The sequence below is a fragment of the Tiliqua scincoides genome, chromosome 3, assembly GCF_035046505.1.
Source record: "Tiliqua scincoides isolate rTilSci1 chromosome 3, rTilSci1.hap2, whole genome shotgun sequence".
NCBI lineage: Eukaryota > Metazoa > Chordata > Lepidosauria > Squamata > Scincidae > Tiliqua > Tiliqua scincoides.
This window is the reverse complement of record NC_089823.1, coordinates 161,780,100-161,805,443: the sequence shown is the minus strand read 5'-3', so window position 1 is coordinate 161,805,443 and position 25,344 is coordinate 161,780,100. Positions and strand designations below refer to the sequence as shown.

The 25,344-nt window shown below is 43.2% G+C and overlaps 1 protein-coding gene across 1 annotated transcript; it reads right to left on the bottom strand.

Annotated features, from left to right (window-relative positions):
• Window positions 1-179: 179 nt before the first annotated feature.
• RPP30 (ribonuclease P/MRP subunit p30) lies at window positions 180-16,896 on the bottom strand. The gene is made up of 11 exons (XM_066620388.1): window positions 16,798-16,896; window positions 14,460-14,515; window positions 13,294-13,350; window positions 11,860-11,934; window positions 10,193-10,264; window positions 7,481-7,570; window positions 6,408-6,524; window positions 4,723-4,752; window positions 4,219-4,256; window positions 3,696-3,775; window positions 180-1,952 (listed from the first exon to the last, which is right to left on the bottom strand). The coding sequence occupies exons 1-11, from the start codon at window positions 16,877-16,879 to the stop codon at window positions 1,846-1,848; spliced, it is 804 nt and encodes a 267-aa protein (XP_066476485.1). The 5' UTR covers window positions 16,880-16,896; the 3' UTR covers window positions 180-1,845.
• Between the last annotated feature and the right edge of the window lie 8,448 nt (window positions 16,897-25,344).

Below are 25,344 nucleotides of genomic sequence, written 5' to 3'. Positions count from 1 at the left end.
AATCCTGGAACAATCAAACCGTGAAAGAGCCTTCAAGGTCCCATTCTCAACTCCTTCAAGCAAACTAAGAAAACCCATAGTCCAAACCAGAGCCATCAATTACCACCCATAAACAATATTTACATTTGTAATTGATAAGACAGAATGTGCAAGAAAAAATGTTGAGAATTAAACCTCTATGAGTTTTAAATTTTATTTGAAAAGCTCAGCCAAGCCACATCACTCCAACCAAGACAAAATACATCTGAAATGCCTTGCGGGCATACAGGCAAATCTCAAGCCAGTTTTTGCTGGCATTCTTTGCTGACATTTAGCTTCCCTATTCATGCTGGTTTCAGGGTTACAGGCTACAAATGGCAGCTATATCCCTATGAATAGTTACAAGTTACTGGGTTTAGGACATAGTAACAAGTTTAGGACACAACATGACCAAAGTGCCAAATCCTTACTCATTCCTTGCTAGCTTGCCATCAGGGTCAAAATCAATGTGGCAGCAGCATGGCCCAAGTGCTAGAAGTTGATTTCCCGGTTGATTATACTGTTGGACTTGGAGCCCAGCTGGAAGCATCTACCACAGATTCTGCCTCAGCATAAAATCACCTCCCCCACTTTCTCTCAGGGTCAAACTAGGTGAGACAATGAAGATTTGCTCTTGCATCTCTAGTCCGTGACCCCCCCCCCCCAGTCCCAATCTCCACTGCATGGCTGCTGTTTGCAAAAATTAAATGAGAGTGAAGATACAATGATGTATCTTTGTCTTCTTGCCTAGCTCTGTTTAACATTAAAAAAAAGTAAGCTGCAGAGGCTTCCCAAACCTGTTTCACAGAAAGTGAAGGAGCGAATTACAATCTGCAGAAAGGTAGAATAATGCCCAAACAGAGGAAGTCACAAAGCAGAACAGACATACCAAGAGGCAGAAACATCTAGATCAGGTTTATTTCACTTGTTCCTCCAAAGGCATGCTGGCTCTACTATTTGAAAATCAAAATCCTCAGTGCCTACCTGCCACCATCCCTCCTCCAAACACTCATGTGCATCCCTTCCTCTTTCAGACTTCTTGGTATGTCTGCCTCATCCAAAAGCATATACATAAAACTAAACAAAGGAGGCATGTTTTCACTGCTTCTAGCACATGGCTGTTCAGATGCTACTGCAGAACAATGAGAGATCATGGGCATAGGTGTTGCAACTCTGATGTTTGAATTTCATTTTTGAAGCAAGTCTTTGATGGATCTAATGAGATAATTTATTGGTAACAGGCTCTGGTAGAAAGGGAAGTGATCACTCCAGATGATCAACAGCCCCTACTATAGCTATGGGTACGGAGATGCTGGAGACCTGTATACAGGACTTCCATTGCCAAGACTGCAGAATCTTCACACAGCCACAGGTGGTGTGAGGCACATGGCTCTGCTGTTACTTGCAACCTTCAAAATATCACTGCAGTACTGCAGTTCTATCCTCAGAAATGTCTCATCCCTTGATCACATGATTAATATATGTCCGTACAATTAAGCAGTCTGAGTTAGAATTACACCTGTGGAGTTCCCATTCCTAGAAGCATTCTGAAGATGTGTCAAATGGACAGCTAGACAAACGGTCTTCCACTGCAAGAAGTCTTTATGTTGCCATTCTCTATGGGGCAGTTAAGTAGCAGGATCTCCTCCAAAAAGTCACAATTTTACCAAGCCTTCAATGTCCTGAGTCAGACACTCCACATAATCATATTTATGCTTAAGCACCATGAATGTTCCTGAGTCTTTAAATGAAAAACTATTTCTATCCAGTCATTCAAATATGGCAGCATGGACTTTTTAGGTTGGTGGGTGGCATAGAACCAATTTGTCACAATGCTGTTTTGGCTTTTTTGCTGACTGGTTTAGAGTCGTCTTCTTCTGGGGGACGAGGTTTCTTCTTTGTATACACTACACCCGAGGCAGTTTTTCTAGCTTCTGTATTTGGAGAGAGGGAGAGATAACATTTAAGGCTTGAATCCTACAAGCTGTCATGCTTGAAAATACTGTCTCCTCTAGACCAAGGCATGACTGATCTGCAATGCAATTACTAGAAAACACACAATGCTTTCTTATACAGTCTGGCCACTGAGTCCACTCACTTGGTTGTGCCTACAGTGACTTGCAACAGTTCCCCAGGGTTTCAGATGGGGGTCTTTCCTGGCACTGCTTGGAAATGACAGGGATGAAACCTGGGACCAAGCATGTGCTCTGCCATTCACTTATGGCCCCACACAATGGCACCATTGTGTCAGTGCTGCATCTAGTCCAAGGATGATGCTGTTATGACTTGCATTGCCAAGTCCAGCATTACAGCTCTACTCAAAGCTACCCTGTGGATTGAAAGTGGCAAAATATGGAACATGGGTAGGGAAACTGACTCCCCTGCACACATTTCAGTCATAGTCAACTATGGCATTACAACTACTGAGCACCGTAGCAGTACAGCGGGCTTTCCCAGTTCTGTAAGTCAATCAAGGACTCTGTGCAGAAGGGGGTCTAACCTCAAACAAATGGCAACAAAATATGAAAATGCTCAGGAAGATGTAAACCTTTTGGTGCAAGAAGGGCACATTACTGCAGGAATGGGGTAAACTCTTTCTGCCTGTTTGAAATAAATTGCAGTTTCCAATTACTCTGGATTTAAGTTTTGATAGCCACTATTAAATATTTGCTTAGAATGTACTTTGACATGTTTCAAATACCTAAGCAAGTCCAATTAGTGCCACAAAATAATGATCTAAACACAAAGGGACATTCATAGGAACATGTAATCCAACTATGTAACCGACCAAAATAAGCCATGGATGGACATAAGCCTTGCACTTGATTCCCCGCCCCCCCCCCCGGAAAAGTCAGTTCTAGTATGTTTTCTACATCAAAATGCACACATAATTTTACATATAGAAAAGTTACAAACACAAAGGGCATCCAGAAATCATGGAAAAATACTATAGCATCCAAACTTTTTTTCAAAACCAAAATCAACTTAATTTGGCTGCAGCAGATTTTGAGTATACCACCTGTACTTTTATTCAAAATATTATGCTTATTATTTTCAGCTTAACACATGCTTTCAGACAGTTTTTGATTCATGCTCTATCTTAATTCAAGATATATCGAGTTATACGTAGGCATTAACAAGCAAGGGCACCGTAAGAAGGGGTGGTGAGAAGTTTCTTGGAGGCAAGGTTTGGAGATTTTTCATATTTAAAGGAGTGCATCTTCCTGAGCATTTTGGCACGGAGAAATACTTCTGCTGCAATTTGTTGGAGGTGCAGCCATTGTCTGAACCAGCCTGTCTCATTTGTGATGGTGCTTCAGACAACATACAGTATGTCACCTTCTCAGACAATGCCCAAGCAACACGAAGAATAAACTTTTCACTTGGAAGTTACCATCTCACAGGTATCACCACAAAACTCATCAACAGTCTAAGAACAGGCCAGCTCCTTCTGCCTGAATGAAGGCTGGGCAAACAGACAGAAAAAAACAGGAGGAACTGTTCTCACCCACAATTACTTCTATATAAAGCTTCAAGTAATTCCTTAAAGGGCTCTAATCCACGAAGCTCTTCCCTAATAAGGGAGAGGTGCCACCAAGTTTGTGCTGTGCCCATTTTTACAGCCTTCATGAAGAACTACATTGGAGTCCAAAAGACTGAGCATAGTTGCACTTTACCTCCATGAAGCACGACTGCTCTGCCATTGGTTGAAACAGCTGCCTTGGCGTTGCTTTCGGACAAGCCAAACAGCCATCCGCTGCCAGTGTTGTTAAGGAGCCTCACACACAAAGTGGGTACACAGCTGAAAGGATCCATTTCTAGTAAATCAGCAAGAGCTTTTACAGCGCAGGGCACGGAACACTAAACCTGAGAAAGAGGCAAGCTCCTTCCCCTACCCCAGGTCTCCCATCAGCCCTTGCTTTGTCCCTCATTGCCAATTCATCTCCTCTTATCACTCTGTTCCTCTCCTCCAATCCATTTTATCTGCTTCCTGGTTCCATTGCCATCTAGCATCATGTATTGTATCAGCAGAACACAGACACTCCCATCAATAGGCTCTGTTTGAGGCTCCCTTTCCAACCAAACACACTTTTGGCTTACTAATTCTTATGCCAAAAGTTTCCTCAGGCTAGAATAAAGTTACACCCCTAAAGACAGTGATGTTTTAAACATCCTGTTAAGCATACTTGCAAAGGATACAGGTTAGCCACATCATAAGGACCTCGTAGCTGTAAAGACTAAAGCAGACAAGAAAACCACAATAAATTTAGATGCTTGATAAAAATAACGTATAATCTAGGGCAGGACTTCTTAATCCGAGGCCTACGGATGGGCTTCAGGCAGTTTACAAACAAGGCACAAAAGATTGTGTGTTACACAAGTGTATTTCTGGGCATTTTTTTGAACATAGAAACAGTTGATAGCTATCATCAGATTTTCAACAATATCCATGACTTGCAAAAGGTTAAAATCCACTGATACAGGGAATTGCATGATAGCTGCAATATCACAATGCCAAAATATCACACCTTTCTTCTTCCGCCTCCAAATCTGAATGAAATTTACAGGGAGACATATACATGCCGACACTATTTTTTTAACAAAATATAAATATAAAATATAAAGGAATAATTTAAATGATACAGGCATTTCAAACTTCTGTTAAGCAGCACATAATTAAAATTACACCCACACTCAATTTACCTTTTCTGCAGCACTGGATAGAATTATGTTCTAGAAAGCAAAACAAAATTATTGGTTGTAGGCAACACAAAACCTTTTTTTAAAAATATGAATGGCAATGGCGTATATAGTTTCATTCCTCTTCCAAATACAATGCCCCCGATCCAGGGGCCCATGCACCCTCAAACGGGCACCAGCTCCTTCTGTCGGAGTAGGCTTCTTCATATCTTGCATTTGGACACTTAATTGGGCAGATCACTTTGCATGTGGAAGGTGCTGCCTCTTTCCTAGATGCAACTGATGCAACTTGCAGGTGGAGGTGTAGAGGTGGTAGGAACTGTGTGTCCACCAGGAAGGATAAGGGAAGGAAATAATTCAATTGTATCAAGTAATCCTCCCAACATTCCACCATCATGGATGTAAGGATGAGTCATCACTCAAGAAGGTAGGGTGATTACAATCAGGGTGGTGCAGACTAAAAATTATGTGACCCCAAAAAGATGAATTCTATCGCTTGTATGCATTATGCAAATTAAGAGGACTTGCATATCTTAATTTAAATATGAAGGTGGGTCCTGGGGTGGAAGAGTTTGAGAACCACTGCACTAGAGAGATGATCCAGCCATGGAAAAGTGCCCCACTATATCCATTCACAAAAAGCTGCTGCGAGAAAAGGGCTTTTTATTACCATTCAATTCCAACACCATTGGCAGAATCTTAGGTAAAGCAGCAAGTCAATGGCATTTATGGCTTGCTGTGGTTTTACAATTCTGTCATTTTCATCTCCATATAAGCCGCCCTGGACTTTCCCATTGGGATAGGAAAAGTGGGTTAGACATGTTACAGAATGAATACATTTTCTATTACTGCTACAGTTTTTCAACCCTTCCTCCAAGAAGTTCAAGGTAGCACACGATTCCTCTCACCCCATTTTATCCTCACAACCACCCCTACAAAATAGGTTAGGCTGAGAGTGACTGTCCATGGTCACCTGGTAAGCTTTGTGGCCAAGTGAGGCTTTGAACCTGGGTCTCCCCATTGTAAGTCCATGACTCTAACCATATGCATTGCTGGCAATGGAAACAGAGTAGAAGGTCAGAACTTTCCATCTGAATCCATCTGAGATGAACAGGGGAAGTAGACTATGCCACTGTGTGGCCCCATATGGGAGTTTCAAATGTTCCCTTTCGGTTTTATAGTTTGCTAAAAGCCTGACCTTCTGCTCCAATCCATCAAAGGGCAATTCATGCTTAGAAACAGGCGTCCATGTCCAGGCTGAACAACTGAATGAGATCTACAGGTGCTAAAGGCTGCAATTGCAATAAAAGCTGCATTACATGTGCTCTTGGCCACTGAATGGCTGGTATTGTCCCTTCAGAGTGTGTGGATCACATTTTTTCTTTTCTGCAGAGAGGAGGAGGGCTGATCCAGGTTCTTCTTCCCTTCCTCTAAACAGGAGAACAGTGCTGCCAGAAGTGGCAAAAGTGCTGCCAAAAGTGGCAGCATCAATCACCTCTTTGAAAGGAGAGTCAACTGCACACAGCCCTCCAGCCTTGATGCAGGTTCAGCCTGACCTCCTCTAGAATTATACAGCATTCAGGTGCAGACTCAGAATCTGTTAGAAAAAAAAATTTCCATCTTCATTAAAATCCTGTTAACTTTGTTGTCAGAAGAAGTAGGACAAATTCTTTTGTTTCTAACCTCACCTTTCCTCGGCAGATCTGCATTAGGCTGAGTGCATTTGAAATTGTGTATCTTCTCATTGTGGAGTCTTTGATGGCAGGTACATAAACAAGTTCAAAGTATATGCCTCGATCCATCGCCTTGACATGAAAGGAAAATAAGTATAAGCTGAAGACAGTGACACAGTCAAGTTTCACGATTGCCTGTCTATTACCAAGGCATTTGCTTTTCTTGCCTCTTCTGCTACATAGAAACAACCAATGGGACAAATTAACTATTTTTCTCAAACAGAACCCCTCTTTCACCCCCCAAAGAAGACTGCCTTCCACATTAATACAAGTGCATTTCCAAAGTTTAGGATGTTCTCTTGCAGCAACTTCCAATTTCTCAGATATGCAGATCATGATAATTTTTAAACTGCAGCATGCAAAGAGAATTGGGATTCTGGAAAGAAACAGATTCCATCTCATGGCCTCCAGCTCCTGCCTACTTCTTATACAGCATGATAGAATCACTTCCCTGGCAGTAGATGAGGGCTTTATCAAAAGTGAGCAGGCTATGGTGAATGAATTAATCTACATGGCACGGCACTCTGTGTGCGAGAGAGAGAGAGACTTTCAAACTTGGGATCAGGTTATGCCAAGCAATGAGGAGTATGCTTGTGTGGGGCAAAGGCACACCGCAGCATGGACAGGCCTAAAGCCAGGCTGCTATGCTCCGTGCCAATCAGCCTGCAAGCAAGGGGAGGAGATGTTCGGTTTTTAAAGCCTGATTATGGACTCCCACACTCAGGCCACTTTTCTCCACAGGAAGGAGAGCCAGTATCATGAAATGTCTTAATAACCTAGCAAAGCAAGCTCCCTGCTCAGGCTTACTCATTCGTAATCAAATCAAGGATGCAGAAAAACAGGGTATGTTTCTGGCACATTTTCATACCAGTGAGGGAAGGGGAACTGTTCAAGGTGAGCATAATATAGAAAGACTTTAAGTGTTAAAAAAAGGCCTAACAAAGTCCTTAGAAAAGAACAATATAAAACAGAGGAAGAGGGGAAAAAAGTCAGGATAGGTAGTGTACAAGATTATCAGGCATTCTTACCACATTAACAGAGGGTCTCTTGATGTAGAATGGCAGCTTTTCTGTCACATTGATGCATACAAGATCAACATCCAAGGTTGTGCAGGCCACCTGTGTGACAAATTTGAAAGCAGATAGCGTGTTGTGCATGTGTTTCTTTTTAATGGCGCACAGTAAGACTACCTTTTGCAGACATGACAAAACTTCATCTTTTCTGATATCTCCCAGGAGAGCTGGGAAAGTCCCGTCTGAAACCCTGGTGTGCAGCTGCCAGTTTGAACAAGAGGGGCCACTGCCCTGACTCAGCAAGTCAGCTTCATAAGTTCATTGATTAAATACAGGCCCACAGGTTTTGCTGCAGGACTCATGATACAGAGAAGCAATCACTGCTGGCAGGACTTTCAGTGTCCAAGGGCTGACTACCACTCTAAAGAGCTAGCAGTTGCCTGAAGTATTGTTGCCTTAGCCACAGATGTAGCGCATTCCTCCAAGCACCAAGCAGCAATACAGCTTCCTGCTTTGTGGGCTCAGAGTAGGAAGGTGTTACCTAAACTGCATCAAAGTGCTAAATCTCACAAATACAAAGGCCACACACATGTGAAACCAGAGCAGACTGCAAGTACCTCAGATAACTCTGGGAAGGAAGAGAGTTTCAGAGTCAGATGATGAGGGGCTTTCAAACACCTGTGATGGAGGAATTAGGACTGATTTACAAGAATTCCCCCATCAAGCTCTGCAACCGTGGACAGGAAGGCTGCAACCCAATGCATACTTTCTTGAGAGTAAGTCCCACTGAACACAATGGGGCTCATTTCCGAGTAGACATGCTCAGGATTGTACTGAAACTCTGCCAGAAACAGAAAGACAAAAGCAAAACAAATACCTGAGTTTCCAATTCCAATCCAATTCCAGAAAATTTGGAAAACGTCCCTTCCTTCCTCATAATACTACACTTTAGTATTTATGCAAGGTTTCCCCCCACCATGTGTTTTACATCATTATCTCAGTGGTTCCTTACTACAATTCTCTATAACAGTGGTTCCCGAACTGGTGGGTCATGACCCACCAGCCTAGGAAGCACTTAGCTCTGGCCCCTTAAGAGGTGGGGGGGAAGGCAGCAATGTGATTCCTAGGATCGCGCTGTTGCTGGGGAGGAGGGGTTCCCCCCCTTACCTAAGGAGATGCCAACTTCCAGGGGGCTACAGGGAGCCCTCTCCCTCTCCCCACACATATTTACAGTGCTCCCAACTCCCTTCCAGGAGTTTAGGAAGCACTGCTCTATAAAGCAGGACAGTATCATCCACATTTTACAACAAGGCACTGAACTGACATTTTTGAATCAGAGACATCAGATATGGAGCTTGTATTCCTAATCAGGGGCAGCTAGTAAGGAATTCCGGTTTTGAAATCTCTACAGTGGAATTATTCTCACCATCAAGTGGGATCTAAAATTTGCCTTAGCTATGGAAAAGCCAAAAGAGAAAGATTTCTTAGAAATGTTGAAGGATTATTTGCAAGATCAACTCCACTCTGAAAAAATAGCTTGTGATTTTCCAGTATCACACAGAAGTTCAGAATGCTAGATGCTAATAAAAAGGCCTTGGCAAGAGGACAATAAAAGAATCCGGTGTATAGTCTTCTCAGAGAGCAGCTTCACTTAATAGTGGCAACAGCTCCATCTAGTGGATACTGGCATGTGATCCATCCACAAATACTACTCAAAAGGACAAACAAAAGCAATCAGTTAATTACATTTCCTGAGCATCTCTCCACAGTTCTCTTTTTTAAAATAAAGATATTAATACTCACAGTATATTATTAATATACTGTCATTTTCCATTTAGAAAGTATGTATCTAAAATTCTTTCAGAGCTAGGAAGAACAGGAGCCACCTTTGAATTCTATTTGCCAACCATTTTAATGAATAGTTGCCATATGAAATGTTCTAAGCATTCATACTCAGTGATCTTTACACCAGCCCTACAAGGTAAGCATATTATCCCAACATTACAAATGGAAACCTGAAGCTCCAAAAACAGCAACCTGGCTAAGGCAATCACAGATGATGTGAGCTTTGAACCAGATACAGTACTCCCTGATTCACCGCTGATGCTCTTAGCAAGATGCTATCCTAGCCCACAATTCTCCATGCATCATAGAAGGGTTGCACCACATTGAAGGGAATCAACCGGGATTCCTATTATGCCATTCTTTTTATTTTTTAACAATTTTTTTTATTATAATAAAGAAAAAGACAGAAAAAACACAATAAAATAAAAAGGAAAACATTGAAAAATAGATAAATACAAAGAAACCCTCTAATAGTATAGCACGAGCGAAGTCAAATATTCTAATTACTTACAATTTTATATCTTAATAATCTAAATTTCCACCCTTAGAAATGTTATATCACCAACAGGCCTTTTAAAATAATTATTCTGAAATATTCTCTCTCACAATCTAATCTTCAAATCCACAACTCATTGTTCTCTTTTATGCAGAAATATTTCAATATTAAGCCATTAATTTGAAATGAGGGGGGAAGTCACCCTACTTAGGACAATCTTAATGGACAAAAATACTTGAGCAGTGGAATGACAAGGCACAATGATCAAAAACAGGTATTTGGTACTATCATATTACAAGTGTCAATAAGGAGACTGAGTGGCTATCTCAAATTTCACACTGACTCACATGCATTTGTGGTGTCGGGGGAGGCAGAAGGACACTTACATGAAAGAGTTTCCCATTCTTGGGAAATACCGCAAAGATGTCATAAAATTTTATGTTTGTAGATGTTGCTCTCTAGTGCAGGAAGGAAACAAATAAAACTGCATTAGGGGAAATGTACTATACAAGATAGTTATCGTATTAACCAAATAAAAGGAAGAAGTCATTTTTGTACTTTATGAGGTAAAGTTAAACTGTGTTGAAGAAATATTTGCAGGTCACTCCATTCAGGACTGAAGTAATGATAAGAAACACCCAGCCTTTCAAACAATGCTGTGTGGGGTATCAGGGCCCAATACTATTCAAATTTCCTGTACTGATACAGGTACAATGCAGCTCTGTGGTTAGGGAACAAATATTCCCTTACCTTGAGGAGGCTTCCATGCCTGCCCCCACCACCACAGGATGCAGCACACTGGCATGGATGCACCAGGGCTGGAAAACTGGATAGGATTGGGTCCTAAGACCATCAATACAATTCTTAGGATTCCAGTTCTTCACAAAGAAGATACAAGTTGTGAAAGAGCTGGTAGAACTATTTTAGTGAAGGATTCTGTGAAATTTCTAGAATGAGGTTGATGTCATCCCCATCCAGGTGAACTTTCCAAGGAAGCTGGCAGATGAGAACAACCCTTGGATAGCTAACCCATAACACGATTACCAGATAAGGATGGAAAATATAATGAACAACTGCTGACTCAAATACCACTAATCAAGTGCAAAGATTCCAGACTATGGGCTTTAAAGTCTCAGGATTTTGAAAAAAACTGGTAGTCATGTTATGGGTTATCTATCCAAGGGTTCTTCTCAACTACCAGCTTCCTGGAAAGTTCATCTGGATGGGGATGACAACCTCATTATAGAAATTTCACAGAAGACTTCACTAAAATAGTTCTACCAGCTCTTTTAAGCATGTCTCACAACTTGTTAAGAGATCTGTAAAAAATGTACCTGCACAGGGCCTACTGCCTCACTGATTACAGCACAGTATATTAAATAATTTGCTCACTCCTCAAATAAATTATGGTATTTTTACCAGAGCTCATATAAATTATTACACTTTTAAGGTTCTTTAAAATCCATTTCTTAAGAGATACTGAGAATTCAAACTTGGAACAAGTTTTTCTGAACAACTCTATGGAATATTTCTTCATGCAATGGAATACTTCAGTTTCCGCCCATTTGCCTAAAAAGCAAAGGAATGAGCAAGATACCAGACCTTCTGCAAACCAATGTCTTCCAGTACATCCAACCCACTATTCTTTCTTCAGACTTGGATGCAGCAGCTTCAAGAATTTAAAACAGAACAGGGACCCCTTGAAAATAGCTACTCTTGGGACCAGTAGTTGCCTCCAAATGGATAAATTATTTGTTTTACAGCTGAATTAGAAAAAGAAATACGTGCTAGTAACTTTTGTAGACTTATCTGAAGGCTAGAAATTTAGGAATATCACACCCAAAATACAGGCATCTTTTTCTAAACGATGTTCTTAACATAATTATTTCTACTTCTATTGGAAGAAAGTTCTACAGGTCAGCAAAGTGCCCTGCAGAAAGAGTCCTTCAGTTGTGGTCTACCCTTGATACTAATGATCTAAGACCACTAATGGTCCAAGACCACTACTTCCACTGCGAGGTAAAACAGTATGCAAACTGCCTTATAAACTTACTAGTATATTACAGTGCGACGGATCAGAAACCACCAACGTTAGCCTCGACAAAATCTTAATTGGCTTGGATTTCCCCTGTAATAAAAAGAGGAGACTGCGAGGAAAGAAGTGGAGCAGAAACCTAGGCAACAGGCCTCCTACTCATCATTAAAATAAAAATGAAGAGCGATACTGTATTCAAAACTGGTGCCCACACAAATTCTCTCTCACGGCAGAAGCAAAGCACATTGTTGCAAATGATTTAATGTATGAGAGGTGTTGGCCAGGGCCTAGGAGAGGGGGGTAAATTGGGTAATTTGTACCTGGGCCCAGGGCCAAAAGGGGGGGCAGAAATTTTTCTGAGATCTCATGCTTTCCTATCTACTCAGACTCGTTGCCTGCTGGGGACACTACCATGACTGGGGATGTTGGGGACACTACTGATGTTACATTGGGTTGGTAGACCTGGGCTCCAAAGACTTTTCCAGCTGTCTCTACCCTCCCCCTCCCCTGTTTAGCTCCTCTCTGCCCCTATACTGCTTGCCTGTCACCACCCTCCCCCACTCTGTTTCACCCCTTCCTCTTTGCAAAAGGGCCCAAAAGATACTTTGTACCCCCGATAAAACTCCTCTCAGAGGCCCTGGTGTTGGCAATGGAGGTCTATTTTCAATAAGGCAAAAGGTTTTAACACCCCCCCCCCCCACTTTCTAGTCAATGTAACAGCCCTTACATGGAGTTCCTGACATCTCAAGGACATGTTTCCGGCTCCAGGAAGTCAATTTACTAAGGCTATTTATATTGCAAGAGTATATTGCAAGAGTTAAAGCATGTACCTGTTTGCAGCTACAGGCCTGTTATGAAAGGCTTCCATAAGGAAGAAGTTATGCAAGAACTACCTGGAGTTTGCAAGAGGCAAAAGAAAACCAGAGAGCTCAGCAAGACCTCAAAGCATATCGATCTTTGACCACATCTTTCCCATCAGCAACATGACATTTTCTGTTTCCATTTCATTGCATTCTTAGTTATGCAGTGGGAGACTTGGCCCACCTGTTATTCACTGAGGTCCTGGTCAACACCTTATTTTTAAAAGGGGCCACATGCTAAAAGAACAAATGTCAACAACCAGCATTCCTGGCTGGCAGGAATACAGGCTCTTCCATCTCCTTACTCTTGGATATTTCTTTTTATTTTTTGGTTTAATTTACCAAGAGTTTCACATGGGAGGGGTGCAATAGTACAAATACCATCCCAACCTTGTTCAGTCTACGCTACCACCTCAGGAAATTCACATCTCATTTTGCCACAGGAAGAGACTAGGCAATAATCCAGTGGAATGACGTTCTGTGGAATTTAGTGGAACTCTTTTTTCAAGGAAGTGAGACAGGGACCACAGGCAACAGAATGATGCCTGTGTTGCACAACAAGTTATCATTACAAAACAACATTTGCACATACCTGCACCACAGGCAAAGATGAAAACAGTTCTGTGGGGCATATTGGTTTGACAATTTCCTAGAAAAAACAACAACACCCAAACATGTTTAGCAGACTTAGCACAGCAGAAAAAACCAAAGTCACTATATTTAACTGCACCACAAAGTAAAAACCACAATAAGCTAAAAGCGATATTTTTTATACACAGAGCTGGATGTCCAGAAAAAGTGGTTTAGTCCTAAATTACAAGCTTTGCATGGTCAGTTACTGGTAGTTTTGTTGCCAAGTGAAGACACTCTGTGCTTAAACTGTCTCCCCCTCCCAAACATTGTTACTATATAAATATGTTATGGAAAACTGTGGCTTATACAGAGAAAACGTCTTTAAGGCCTTGCTCGTATCCTCACTGCACATATCACTGCATTGGACACAAACTCACCAAAGTTAAGAACCTTGAACTCCAAATGTCTTCAGTGGTAAAACTGAGCAAGTGCTTATCTTTCTCTTACTAAAATCAACTGGGCTGAACTGTACTTATAGCTGAAGTACGCTTATTCATCTTCTCTTCCATCTCTAACAACCTATAGGTCATGCCTTGTTTTCCACCAGGGTTTTGTTCCAGAACCCTCAGTGGCTAAAAAAAAAAGTCAGTGGATACCACATCAGTGGAAAAAATAGCTTTAAAGGCCCACTTCCAAGTTTCTTGCTCTATCCTGAAGCATTCTGTGGTGGCAATGGAGGAGCAAGAAACCAGTAGTGGGTCTTTAAAGCAATCTTTAACCCCTTTAAGAAGCTTGCAACCAGTGCAGTTTAACAGCACTAAGGTAGGAAATGGGATTTTGGCACTTTACTTTTTCTTGTTACAAGGCATTTAAAGGCTGACCCCCATATCAGTGGTGAGTCAAATCAGTGGATGAAAAGGCATGAACTGTATTTCAAGACTTTCTTAAAGTCCCAGATTTCATCTGGTATGTGAAACTTACTTTATGCCCTATCCCCAGACTGAGACACAACCAGAACTACTATGAAATAAGTGTGAAGGTTTTGAGTGCAATTATAAGAACCAATTGGCTAGAAATTACATCATCACTGATGAGACAATCCCCTCCAAATCCCATATTGCAGTTTTGCACCCCCAAATAATCTGTACAATCCCCTCTATTAACATTTTAAGAGAAAAGTCTTACCTTTTTCTTTTCTTCATAATCAACAACATAATTGATTGCTACAGTTGAATAGCCAACTAGAAAAGTTAAAAAATATATACTGTATAATTAAATGGATAACAGAGACAGAAAAATCAAACAAGAGTGCTTGGTAGCATGGAAGACTCCATGTTCAGAAGCAGTTTATTTCTGAGTACCAAATGCTGAGAACATATAGCAAGGATGGGTGCCTTTTTGCCCTGCCTGTGAATGTCCCCAAGATGTCTGGTGGAAACAGTATACTTTACAAGATGGATCTTTCGTCCAGTCGAGCAGTTCTGTGGGAGGTATTCTCATGGAATTTTCTATGTGTGCTAGAAAGAAGTTTGTATTTTCATGCTTAGTCTAAATTGCTACATACAATTTCTGGATGCAGCAAACTAGTAGAGAAAGAAAAAAGTACCTGTACTATTTATGAAAATAAACTTAAGTTGACAAGTGTATTGCCAAGTATGATAGCTTCTGGATCAAAGAGACCACAAATTTTAATTTCAATTGTTCTAAATAGAAACAGAATTACTGGCACCCTTAAAACATATTACACGCACTTTCAGGATAGGGAACCAACCATTGCTTAGCTATGTGAACTGCTCAGTTAATAAACTCTGACCCATTTTTGTTGTGAAGTGGTGGTGTGTAAATATTCTTGACAAATGGATTAATTGTTTTTGCAAGTCAAGAATTTGCCTGTAACTAATTTTACAAGTCAGTTTCAGCAAAGGGAAGTAATGTTCTTTTTCAGAGAGAAAGCTCCTAGTTGGCAGCAATTTGTTTCTGGCCTTCATATACAGCACATCTATGGAATCTTTCAACCACATATTCATTCTTCACTTAAATGAAGTGGCATAATCAGAACCATTTTACCCTTTGTTCCAGCATCCTAGACATCAACATAAAGAACCTCTCCCTGACCCGACTGAGCTTTTTAAACAAACCAGTGTAAAGATGGGCAATCCAATCCTATCCCTGGTGGCGCTGATGGGTGCAGCAGAGTCAAAACGGCTATCCCTGCATCCAGTGGCACCACCAGAAGCCTCCTCAGGGGACGTTCCAGAGTCTGCAATGTGAGTTCTTGAGTCTGTGCCAGCTATTTTGCCAGTGCAGACCTGAGAGCCTCTGTGTTGGGCTTTACAGCCAGATACAGCGGAGCAGGGTTCCACTGGTCCCACCCACCTCCTGCCCCAGTTCCTCCCCCTGGCTCACCCTCCTTCTGCCCTGGAACACCTACTCCCCCACCCCAAAAGACCTTACCGCCACCTGGAGCTCTTCCCTTGCTCCAGAAGGTGCCTGTCCAGCACTGAGCTCAATGCTGACTTCATGGCACATTCATAGCACCTGCACCAAAGCTCAGTGTCAGCACTGGGAGCCCTTAGGATTGGGCTCTGAGTTGCTCTGAGCAGGTCCATAGTGTCCCGTCTTAGACATGCACAAGAAATGAAATTATGGCTAAGTGTGGCTAACAGCCACACTTCTTGTTTATGCAGCATGCTCAAGTGTTCATGCACTTCATAAACATTCACTCAGCAATCCTGTTGGGTAGACCAGGATTGTCCCTGAATCACAGATTAGGGTCTGGGAAAACAACACCTTGACTGAGTCATCATTGTGACTTTATGGCAGATGCGAGTTCTGAACCAGAGTTCCTAATATAACAGCTCAATCTCTTGGCCCGTATGCAGCACAACTTTAGGAGCAATCCCCAACTCCATGAACTTCTAAACTGATGAGTGGTACAGACAAACTTTTCCTGCCCCCCATTCTCTCCACCATCATCACAAAACACATTTTTTGTATTGTCCAAAACACAAGTGAAGCCAATAAGATTCTCTATTTACTATTTAAATTGGAAAACACTTTGACTTTTTTTCCCCTAACAGAAACAAGGGACATATGTGTGTGTGTGTATACACTGTGTGTGTATATATAAACACACACATTGCGTATGTGTGTGTCTCCTTGTTGCTTCTTAAGCTGTGTGTGCGAGTCTCCCTGTTGTTTCTTAGGCTGAAGGTGTGTGTGTGTGTGTCTTTGTTGCTTCTTAGGCTGTGTGTGTGTGTGTGTGCGTGCGTGCGTGCGTGCGCGTCTTCCTGTTTCTTAGGCTGAAGTGTGTGTGTGTTCGTCTTCCTGTTGTTTCTTAGGCTGAAAATAAATAAATCATATATTTATGTGACTTCTAGACTGTGTGTGTGTGTGTGCGTGCGTGTGTGTATTTTATACACACATAAAGCCTGGAAGCCCTAGGGAGAAGCAGAGGACCTGCCCCTGCTCCAACCCCCCTCCCCAGACTACCCTTCCCTGGCGAGGTCTGCTCTCTACTGACGGTGAGCCGCGGACTCCACCAGCTTCTGCAGCGACGCCTTCTCCGGCAGGTAGGGAAGGTTCAGGTCCACAAACCCAGCCATGATGCAGCCGCGTGATGAAAGGCCGGACCGGAGAGAGAACGGCGTCCGCTGCATGCTGGGAGTTGTAGTTTTCTCCGCCCACGCAGCCCTCTTGCCACAACTCCGCTGCAGGGAGCGCGTGACTGGGGCAGGCTCGGCTGGTGTCAAAAGCTGTTCTGGCTGCAAGTTGCTCCTTCGGATTAAATCACAGCAACAGCGACAGCCTATTTTATGCCCCCTGACTTGAAAATGAGCCTCTCAAGAGCTTTTCTGTTGAGTTTTAGTTTTTTGGCTCAGTCCTCTCCACACTTTCCGGGGAGTAAGCCCCATTGACTCCAGTGGGACTTCCTTCTGAGTAGACATGCATGGGATGGGGCTGTGAGGAGGGCTGCAGTCAAGGGAGGGGGGCAGAGGGAGGCAGCCAGGGGTCTTTCTTCCCTTTGGTGATAGTCTTTCTTCTGTGCATGCCTCAGCATGTCTACTCAGAAGTAAGCCTCACCTAATTCAGTGGGTTTCCTCCCAGGGAAGTGTGTAGGATTGCAGCCTTACAGCCCTATCCTATGCATGTCTACTCAGAAGTAAGTCCCATTGTGTTCAATGAGACTTATTCCTAGGAAAGTATGGATAGGATTGCAACCTAAGGCTACAATCCTGTCTACACTTTCCTGGGAGTAAACTCCACTGACTATAAGGGGACTTACTTCTGAATAGACATGCATAGGATTGAGCTCTAAATCACTATCTTTTGAAGGAAGGGGCATGATTTTGGAGGAAGAACATAAGAACAGCCTGTCATGAGTATGTACAGTTCAGGCCTGGTAGCATGCAGCACCTGAACCAAACTAGACCAGTAAGAGAAGTGGCTTGCAGTTCCTAGGCAATGATGTGACTAACAACAGCCAACGTAATTAACAACTCAATGGGAGGTAATAATGTAGCACCTATGCAAACAGAAAGGCAGCCATCAAGGATGGAATGCAGCTGTGGACCTCCAGTGGGGAGGGGAGAACTGAGAGGGCTAGCATCCAGCCCCACTTCTGGAAGATTCTGTCCCCAAGAGTTTCTGATTGGACAGCTTAAATAAGTACAGAGTCACCTCCATCCTGTTAACCTGAGAAGCATAAGAACAAAGCCCAAGGGGTATGTTGGGGGCTTTTTTTTTGGTGGAAAAGGTTCTGGGTGTGACATCCTGCAGGTGGAGAACCTGGTCAACTAGGGCCATGTGGCCTCATAGGTAACCTGGAGCTGAAACATCTACAAAAGAAAGCTGACCCAGGTAAGAGTTGGGGAATAATAGAGATAGCCAGTTAGCTTTGTTATTTTAATGCTGATATGTTTCCTAGAAGTTTTATGCCTCTAGCATTTGCTGCCTTTTGTAACTTTATATAACCCTATGTACTTAATAAAGTAAAAAAAAAAAGAAGTAAAAAATCTTTTACTAAGTTGTTTCATTGTCTGTTGGGAGCAAAGGTTCAGAATCCTGCCTAGCCGTTCAGCAAGCTACCAAATACTCATTGAGGACTAGTAACTTGAGGACTGAGGCTTTAATTAAAGAAAGTGTTCGGTGCCTGCAAGGGAGAGAATTAAGCCTAGAGGGTCTCAGTGTCCCTGGACTGAGACACTGGCACATACAGGGTGGTGGCATTACTACCAAACAGGGGTCCTTGAGGGCTCTAGGGTTTCAAAACCAAGAACTCTGAGCACCCCAAAACCCTGGGAGTGTATGACACAGCCCCGCTAGATCAGGCCTTAGGCCCATCTAGTCCAGCTTCCTGTATCTCACAGCGGCCCACCAAATGCCCCAGGGAACACACCAGATAACAGAGACCTGCATCCTGGTGCCCTCCCTTGCATTGGCATTCTGACATAGCCCATTTCTAAAATCAGGAGGTTGCACATAAACATCATGGCTTGTAACCCATAATGGATTTTTCCTCCAAAAACTTGTCCAATCCCCTTTTAAAGGCATCCAGGCCAGATGCCATCACCACATCCTGTGACAAGGAGTTCCACAGACCAACCACACACTGAGTAAATAAATTCTTTTGTCTGTCCTAACCCTCCCAACACTCAATTTTAGTGGATGTCCCCTGGTTCTGGTATTATGTGAGAGTGTAAAGAGCATCTCTCTATCCACTTTATCCTTCCTATGCATAATTTTGTATGTCTCAATCATGTCCCCCCTCAGGTGTCTCTTTTCTAGGCTGAAGAGGTCCAAACACCATAGCCTTTCCTCATAAGGAAGGTGCCCCAGCCCAGTAATCATCTTAGTCACTTTCTTTTGCACCTTTTCAATTTCCACTATATCCTTTTTGAGATGTGTCGACTAGAACTGGGTACAATACTCCAGGTGTGGCCTTACCATCGATTTGTACAACGGCATTATAATATTAGCTGTTTTGTTCTCAATACTTTTTCTAATGATCCCAAGCATAGAATTGGCCTTCTTTACTGCTGCTGCACATTGGGTTGACACTTTCATCGACTTGTCCACCAGCACCCCAAGATCTCTCTCCTGATCTGTCACAGACAGCTCAGAACCCACTAGCCTATATGTGAAGTTTTGATTTTTTGCCCCAATGTGCATGACTTTACACTTACATTGAAACGCATCTGCCATTTTGCTGCCCATTCTGCCAGTTTGGAGAGATCCTTCTGGTTTTTACCACTTGGAAAAGTTTGGTGTTGTCTGCAAACTTAGCCACCTCACTGCTCACCCCTGTCTCCAGGTCATTTATGAAGAGGTTGAAAAGCACTGGTCCCAGGACAGATCCTTAGGGCACACCACTTTTCACCTCTCTCCATTGTGAAAATTGCCCATTGACACCCACTCTCTGTTTCCTGGTCTTCAACCAGGTCTCAATCCATGTGTAAATTGTGATTTTCTGACTGATTTTCTGACTCTAGGGCAAGGGTGTCAAGCATAAGGCCCATAGGCCGAATGCAGCCCCCATAAACAATTTATCTGGCCCCCATTATAATTGGGCTCTCCCAACCTAGTAACTGAGCTCTCTCATATCTCAAAAACATGATCAAGATTTTCACATTTTCTCTTTTGTCATTTGCGGCTGATGAGTTCCTATGTGAGAACAAAGTGCTTATTTCTGGCTATCATCTGCTGAATGATGTCACTTCCAGCCCTCAACAGGGACCACAAATGCTAACTCATATGAAACAAGTTTGACATCCCTGTTCTAGGGACTCTATCAGAGGTGATATCCCTTGTAAGGACATAAAACACTTTTGTACTAACAAATGTTACAGTCATCAGGTTTTTTTTAATCAACAGTTTAAACAAACTTCATGGGAGTTTGACCACCGCTGACCACTGCTACAGTCTGTGTTGCCCTTCAGTCTCTGGTCCCTAGGCACTGACCAGATGTCCCTGCAAATCATGTGATGGTTTCAGTATTTCCAAATATTGAAACTGGCCAGTTGGGTCCTCCTCACCAGATGGATCTTCCTCCCATTGTCCCTGTTCTGACCCTAGCTGGGGGGCATCTTGCCAATTCTCTCTTCTGACCTGGCCAAGTTTTTAAAATCTGTATCTCAAGGGGAAAGATGCAACAGCGACTTTTCCGATCCTGTGCTTCTACAGCCGTGCTTAAAAAAACAACCAGATGGTGCCTTTGCCTTTGGGAAGAACAGGCAACTTGTTTGTCCAGAACACATTCTTGATCATGATTAAGAGTGATTTTTCAGGACAGAAAATCTTTGCCCCTTTAAACCCAGAAAGGCAGCCTGCTTCATACACTGTAATGTGTATTGAAAATATCTTACATACACAAACTCTTACCTTTTCTCTGACATGATTCTTTCTGTGGCAGGACCAGCATCAGGGGTTGAGATCATTGGCCAATTGCCGAGGGCCCAGGTCATTCAAACATGTTCACTGCTGATCCCTGAGATCCCTGAGATAACCTTGTAGAGGAGCAAATCATTCAAGGTCCGTCAAGGGAGGAGGGGAGCCCATGAAGGGTAGTTTGCCAAGGTACCTCTGAAACCTGGACCTCACCTGGTGGGGGGGGGGCTTGCAGGTGACCTGAGTGTGACGGAAATCCGCTCCCACCCCTTTATGGCCGGGTAATCTTTTTATTACCCTCAGGGTGAGCAAGTGGCCATAAACCCTTATGGTCACTGGGCACGCGCAGATCTCTCCAAGACCGATTGCCAAATAGCTCCTAAACCACAGAGCTTCCACTCCTGATAGCCAGGATAAATTTGGGGAACCCTCCCCTTGAGTCGTACTCCAGCTGACACCCTCTTGGACTCAGCTTCATAAAAAGGAGTAGACTCCCATACAGGGTCTCCAGGGTCCACCCCGGCCACACTGGATTGCCTCCCACAACCAGTCCCTGTACTCCCTTCCAATCCCAATAATCCAGTCAGTTGTAATAAGTAGGATTTATTGCATAAAGGCTTAAAGCAGGGTTATACAGACAGCACTACATAGTCTAAAATTTAAGAATTTAGGCAAAGAGTATAGCATTACAACACAACACTCAGTCTAAAAACAATAACAACTACCTCCTAACTCTAACTATCACTCACCAAAGTCTTAGCATTCCAAAATTCTGATCTAGCCCATCTTGCTGTAGTCAAGTTGGGTTCACTCCTGCCAGAGCGGTCCCGGATCTCAGGCCCCCTCAGCCAGAGACAAAATCAGCCCAGCATAAGCGTCCCTCCCTCACCTTTATAGGTCTCCTGACCCATCCACCAATCAAGACTCGGTGCCAGCCGAACATTCTAGGGGTGAACGTGCCACCAGCCTCCATACTCATGGTGGAATCCCCCCTCCCATCCCGAGACACTCACAGCTGAACCCTGTTGTAATCAAACTGGCCTTGGAGCCCACTTGGTAGCTTGGTACGATATCAGAGGCCCTGTGAAGCAACCTCCTCCACAGTTCTCCCAGGTTTGGTATGCACTAATTAATGTTGAATACAGCTGGGGTCTGACACTGGGGCCTACCAACATGGCTACAAGCAGATCTTTCCTTATTCAGATATTACCTGGTCCTTGATTTCCCTTTTTTGTCACACTGAGCACTGATGGCTTCATCTCTGTTGGTCTAATGTTGGCCTGGAAACTACTGGTAGGTCATCTAGGTTCAGATCCTAGTTTAATCACAGGAGCCTTTCATGAATGGCCATAGACACATCACTTCTGATCTGCATCTGTAAATATGAATTACAAGGTTGTTATGATATTGAATAGTAGTTGGCAACCTTCAGTCTCGAAAGACTATGGTATCGCACTCTGAAAGGTGGTTCTGGAACAGCGTCTAGTGTGGCTGAAAAGGCCGATTCGGGAGTGACAATCCCTTCCACACTGGGAGCAAGTGCAGTCTGTCCCTGGTCTGTCTCCCTGGCTATGGGCCTTCCTTCTTTGCCTCTTAGCCTCAGACTGTTGGCCAAGTGTCTCTTCAAACTGGGAAAGGCCATGTTGCACAGCCTGCCTCCAAGCGGGCCGCTCAGAGGCCAGGGTTTCCCACTTGTTGAGGTCTACTCCTAAGGCCTTCAGATCCCTCTTGCAGATGTCCTTGTATCGCAGCTGTGGTCTACCTGTAGGGCGCTTTCCTTGCACGAGTTCTCCATAGAGGAGATCCTTTGGGATCCGGCCATCATCCATTCTCACAACATGACCGAGCCAACACAGGCATCTCTGTTTCAGTAGTGCATACATGCTAGGGATTCCAGGATGTTCCAGGACTGTGTTGTTAGGAACTTTGTCCTGCCAGGTGATGCCGAGAATACGTTGGAGGCAGCGCATGTGGAAAGCATTCAGTTTCCTCTCCTGTTGTGAGTGAAGAGTCCATGACTCACTGCAGTACAGAAGTGTACTCAGGACGCAAGCTCTGTAGACTTGGATCTTGGTATGTTCCGTCAGCTTCTTGTTGGACCAGACTCTCTTTGTGAGTCTGGAAAACGTGGTAGCTGCTTTACCGATGCGTTTGTTTAGCTCGGTATCAAGAGAAAGAGTGTCGGAGATCGTTGAGCCAAGGTACACAAAGTCATGCACAACCTCCAGTTCATGTGCAGAGATTGTAATGCAGGGAGGTGAACCATGACCTGTCTTTTCTTCAGGCTGATTGTCAGTCCAAAATCTTGGCAGGCTTTGCTAAAATGATCCATGAGCTGCTGGAGATCTTTGGCAGAGTGGGTAGTGATAGCTGCATCATCAGCAAAGAGGAAGTCACGCAGACATTTCAGCTGGACTTTGGACTTCGCTCTCAGTTTGGAGAGGTTGAAGAGCTTTCCATCTGATCTGGTCCGGAGATAGATGCCTTCTGTTGTAGATAAGAGATTCCTCAGGGAAAAGTTATGATTTACCCATGAGGCCTGTTTTCAGGGGCACAGCTAAATGAATGAGAGTTAGAATGGCTATGAGCAGGTGCAATTGCCTACCCATTTCTTCTGCATCTGTATATGAGGGGAGTTGGAGTTTAGGCCAATGACTCATGACCCATTCCTAATGGGTGCTTATGGCAGCAGATCTTGTGCTTTGTTGCCGTAAGTGCTGCTGTGGTACAAAAGCCATGGCCCCTGTCATGTGTTTTGGCACTGCCTGTGCAAAATAAGCAGTTGAGCTGTGAATCACACTTTCTCTGGTTCAAATTTTGCCTCTTCCATGACCTCACTAAATAATCAGGCAGCAATCCTATAGGCACTTTACTGGGAGTAAGCCCCATTGAACATACTGGGACTTACTTCTGAGTAGATGAGCATACTGTAGGTTGCACTGTTGAGCAAGCCACTTCCTCTCAGCTGCAATTATGGGGAAAATAATACAAATCTTACAGTATTGTGGTAAAGACAACATCAAGATAATAATACATCTGAAGTTCTTTGTACCCTCAGAAAACATTATACAAATGTTAAGTATTACTAACAACTTGATTTAGGTACAGCCACCCACAATCTCAGCCAGGTCCCTGAGAAAAAGGGCAAGTGCTGGGCACAACTGTGGACAAAAGCTTCTGTGTTTTTGTTACTCGCATGCAAACAATCTGTTATTCTGAACTGCTAAGAGCACAAATGATTCACCATCTTTAAAATAAATCAGTGATGGTTGAAGGATTTCACGAGTTGTGCAGGAGGGAATTAAGTATCAATTAAGGTTAATTTTTGAAGGATGGAGAGTAGGAATCCCCAGCTAACAATAGCACAGGAGAAAGCATGCTATTTGCTGCCCTTGATCAATAACAGAGATCCCAGAAGGCCATCACTGACCTTGGTTCTGATTGTAAAGGGTCCATTTCTGAGAAACCCAGAAACATTTTGCAAAGTTCCAAATACAAACAGCTTTGTTCCTTTAAATCCACTTCCTGCTGACAAGGGAACTTAGCAGAGCCTGCCTCTCACATCCCAGTTAGGGGAGGGAACTGAAAACAACATAACTAAATTTGTCTTCCCCATTTAGAGTCCCACACAGGCCTGAGAAAGAAGAAGAGTGAGTGAATTTTCCTCACCAAAGAAAGTTCCCCAGACAGCAAAATACTACTGACTACCAAGAGGCCTGTATTTATCTATTTGTATAGTGTCATCAATGTACATAGCAGAGTCTTACTCAGAGTTTGAAGAATGGTTCAAACATGCACAAGAAACAAACAGACTTCATCCAGACAATAGCCATTTCCCCCCTTTTCCATAATAGTCAAAGCAAATGTAGGTTCAGTGGTGCTTGGTCAGGATTCTCATTCTATGATCTCGGCTTCTCTTCCAAGACATTTGAATGGCCAAGGTGAGGCCGCTTGCTGTGTTCAGCTATAGGCCAACACACAAACAATTAGACCTGTATCAGTGACTCATGACCCAGCTGTGGGAGTTCAGAGGATAACCCCATCTGACAACAATCTCTAGATATTGGAACAGTCCATAATAGGGGTGGAAGAAGAAGGTGGCTGAGTGAGAGAGAAGTGCCCCATGAAATGCAGATGACAGCTCCCACATGCAACAGGTTCCCTTGTAGCCTTTTAGGTTGCAATCCTATTCACCCGTACCGGAAGTAAATTCCGCTGAACCCAGTAGAATTTACTTCTGAGTAGACATGCCTAGGATTGCGCTGTCAGTGAGCAATAGCCCTATTGGGAGCAAGGGCCTACTCATAAGCAAGGCAAAGAAGGCAGGAAGTAGATGTGGCATATAAAAGGCTAAGAAAGAGCCGTTTGTTGTTTTCTGTAGTGAGGAGAGTGACAGCACAGAGAAGGACCTATATGCAACTCTCCTCTCTCTGGCTGAGGCCAATGGAAGCCCAAGGTCCTGCTCACCCATTCTTCACCTGGGTATTTTTTGAATACCCAAAGTGAGGCATAAATTTTAAAAGCTGGCCTCAGCCATTTTTTTTCTACAGCTCTCAAATGTGTATGGAATATGGTTCTTAAGGAAATCTGTACATTTTCAGCTTCTGTTTTGAAGATTCATAATATCTGCCAAACAATTAGTAGGCAGTTGTTTGATTGGCAAATGTCATGGTATTGACTTCAA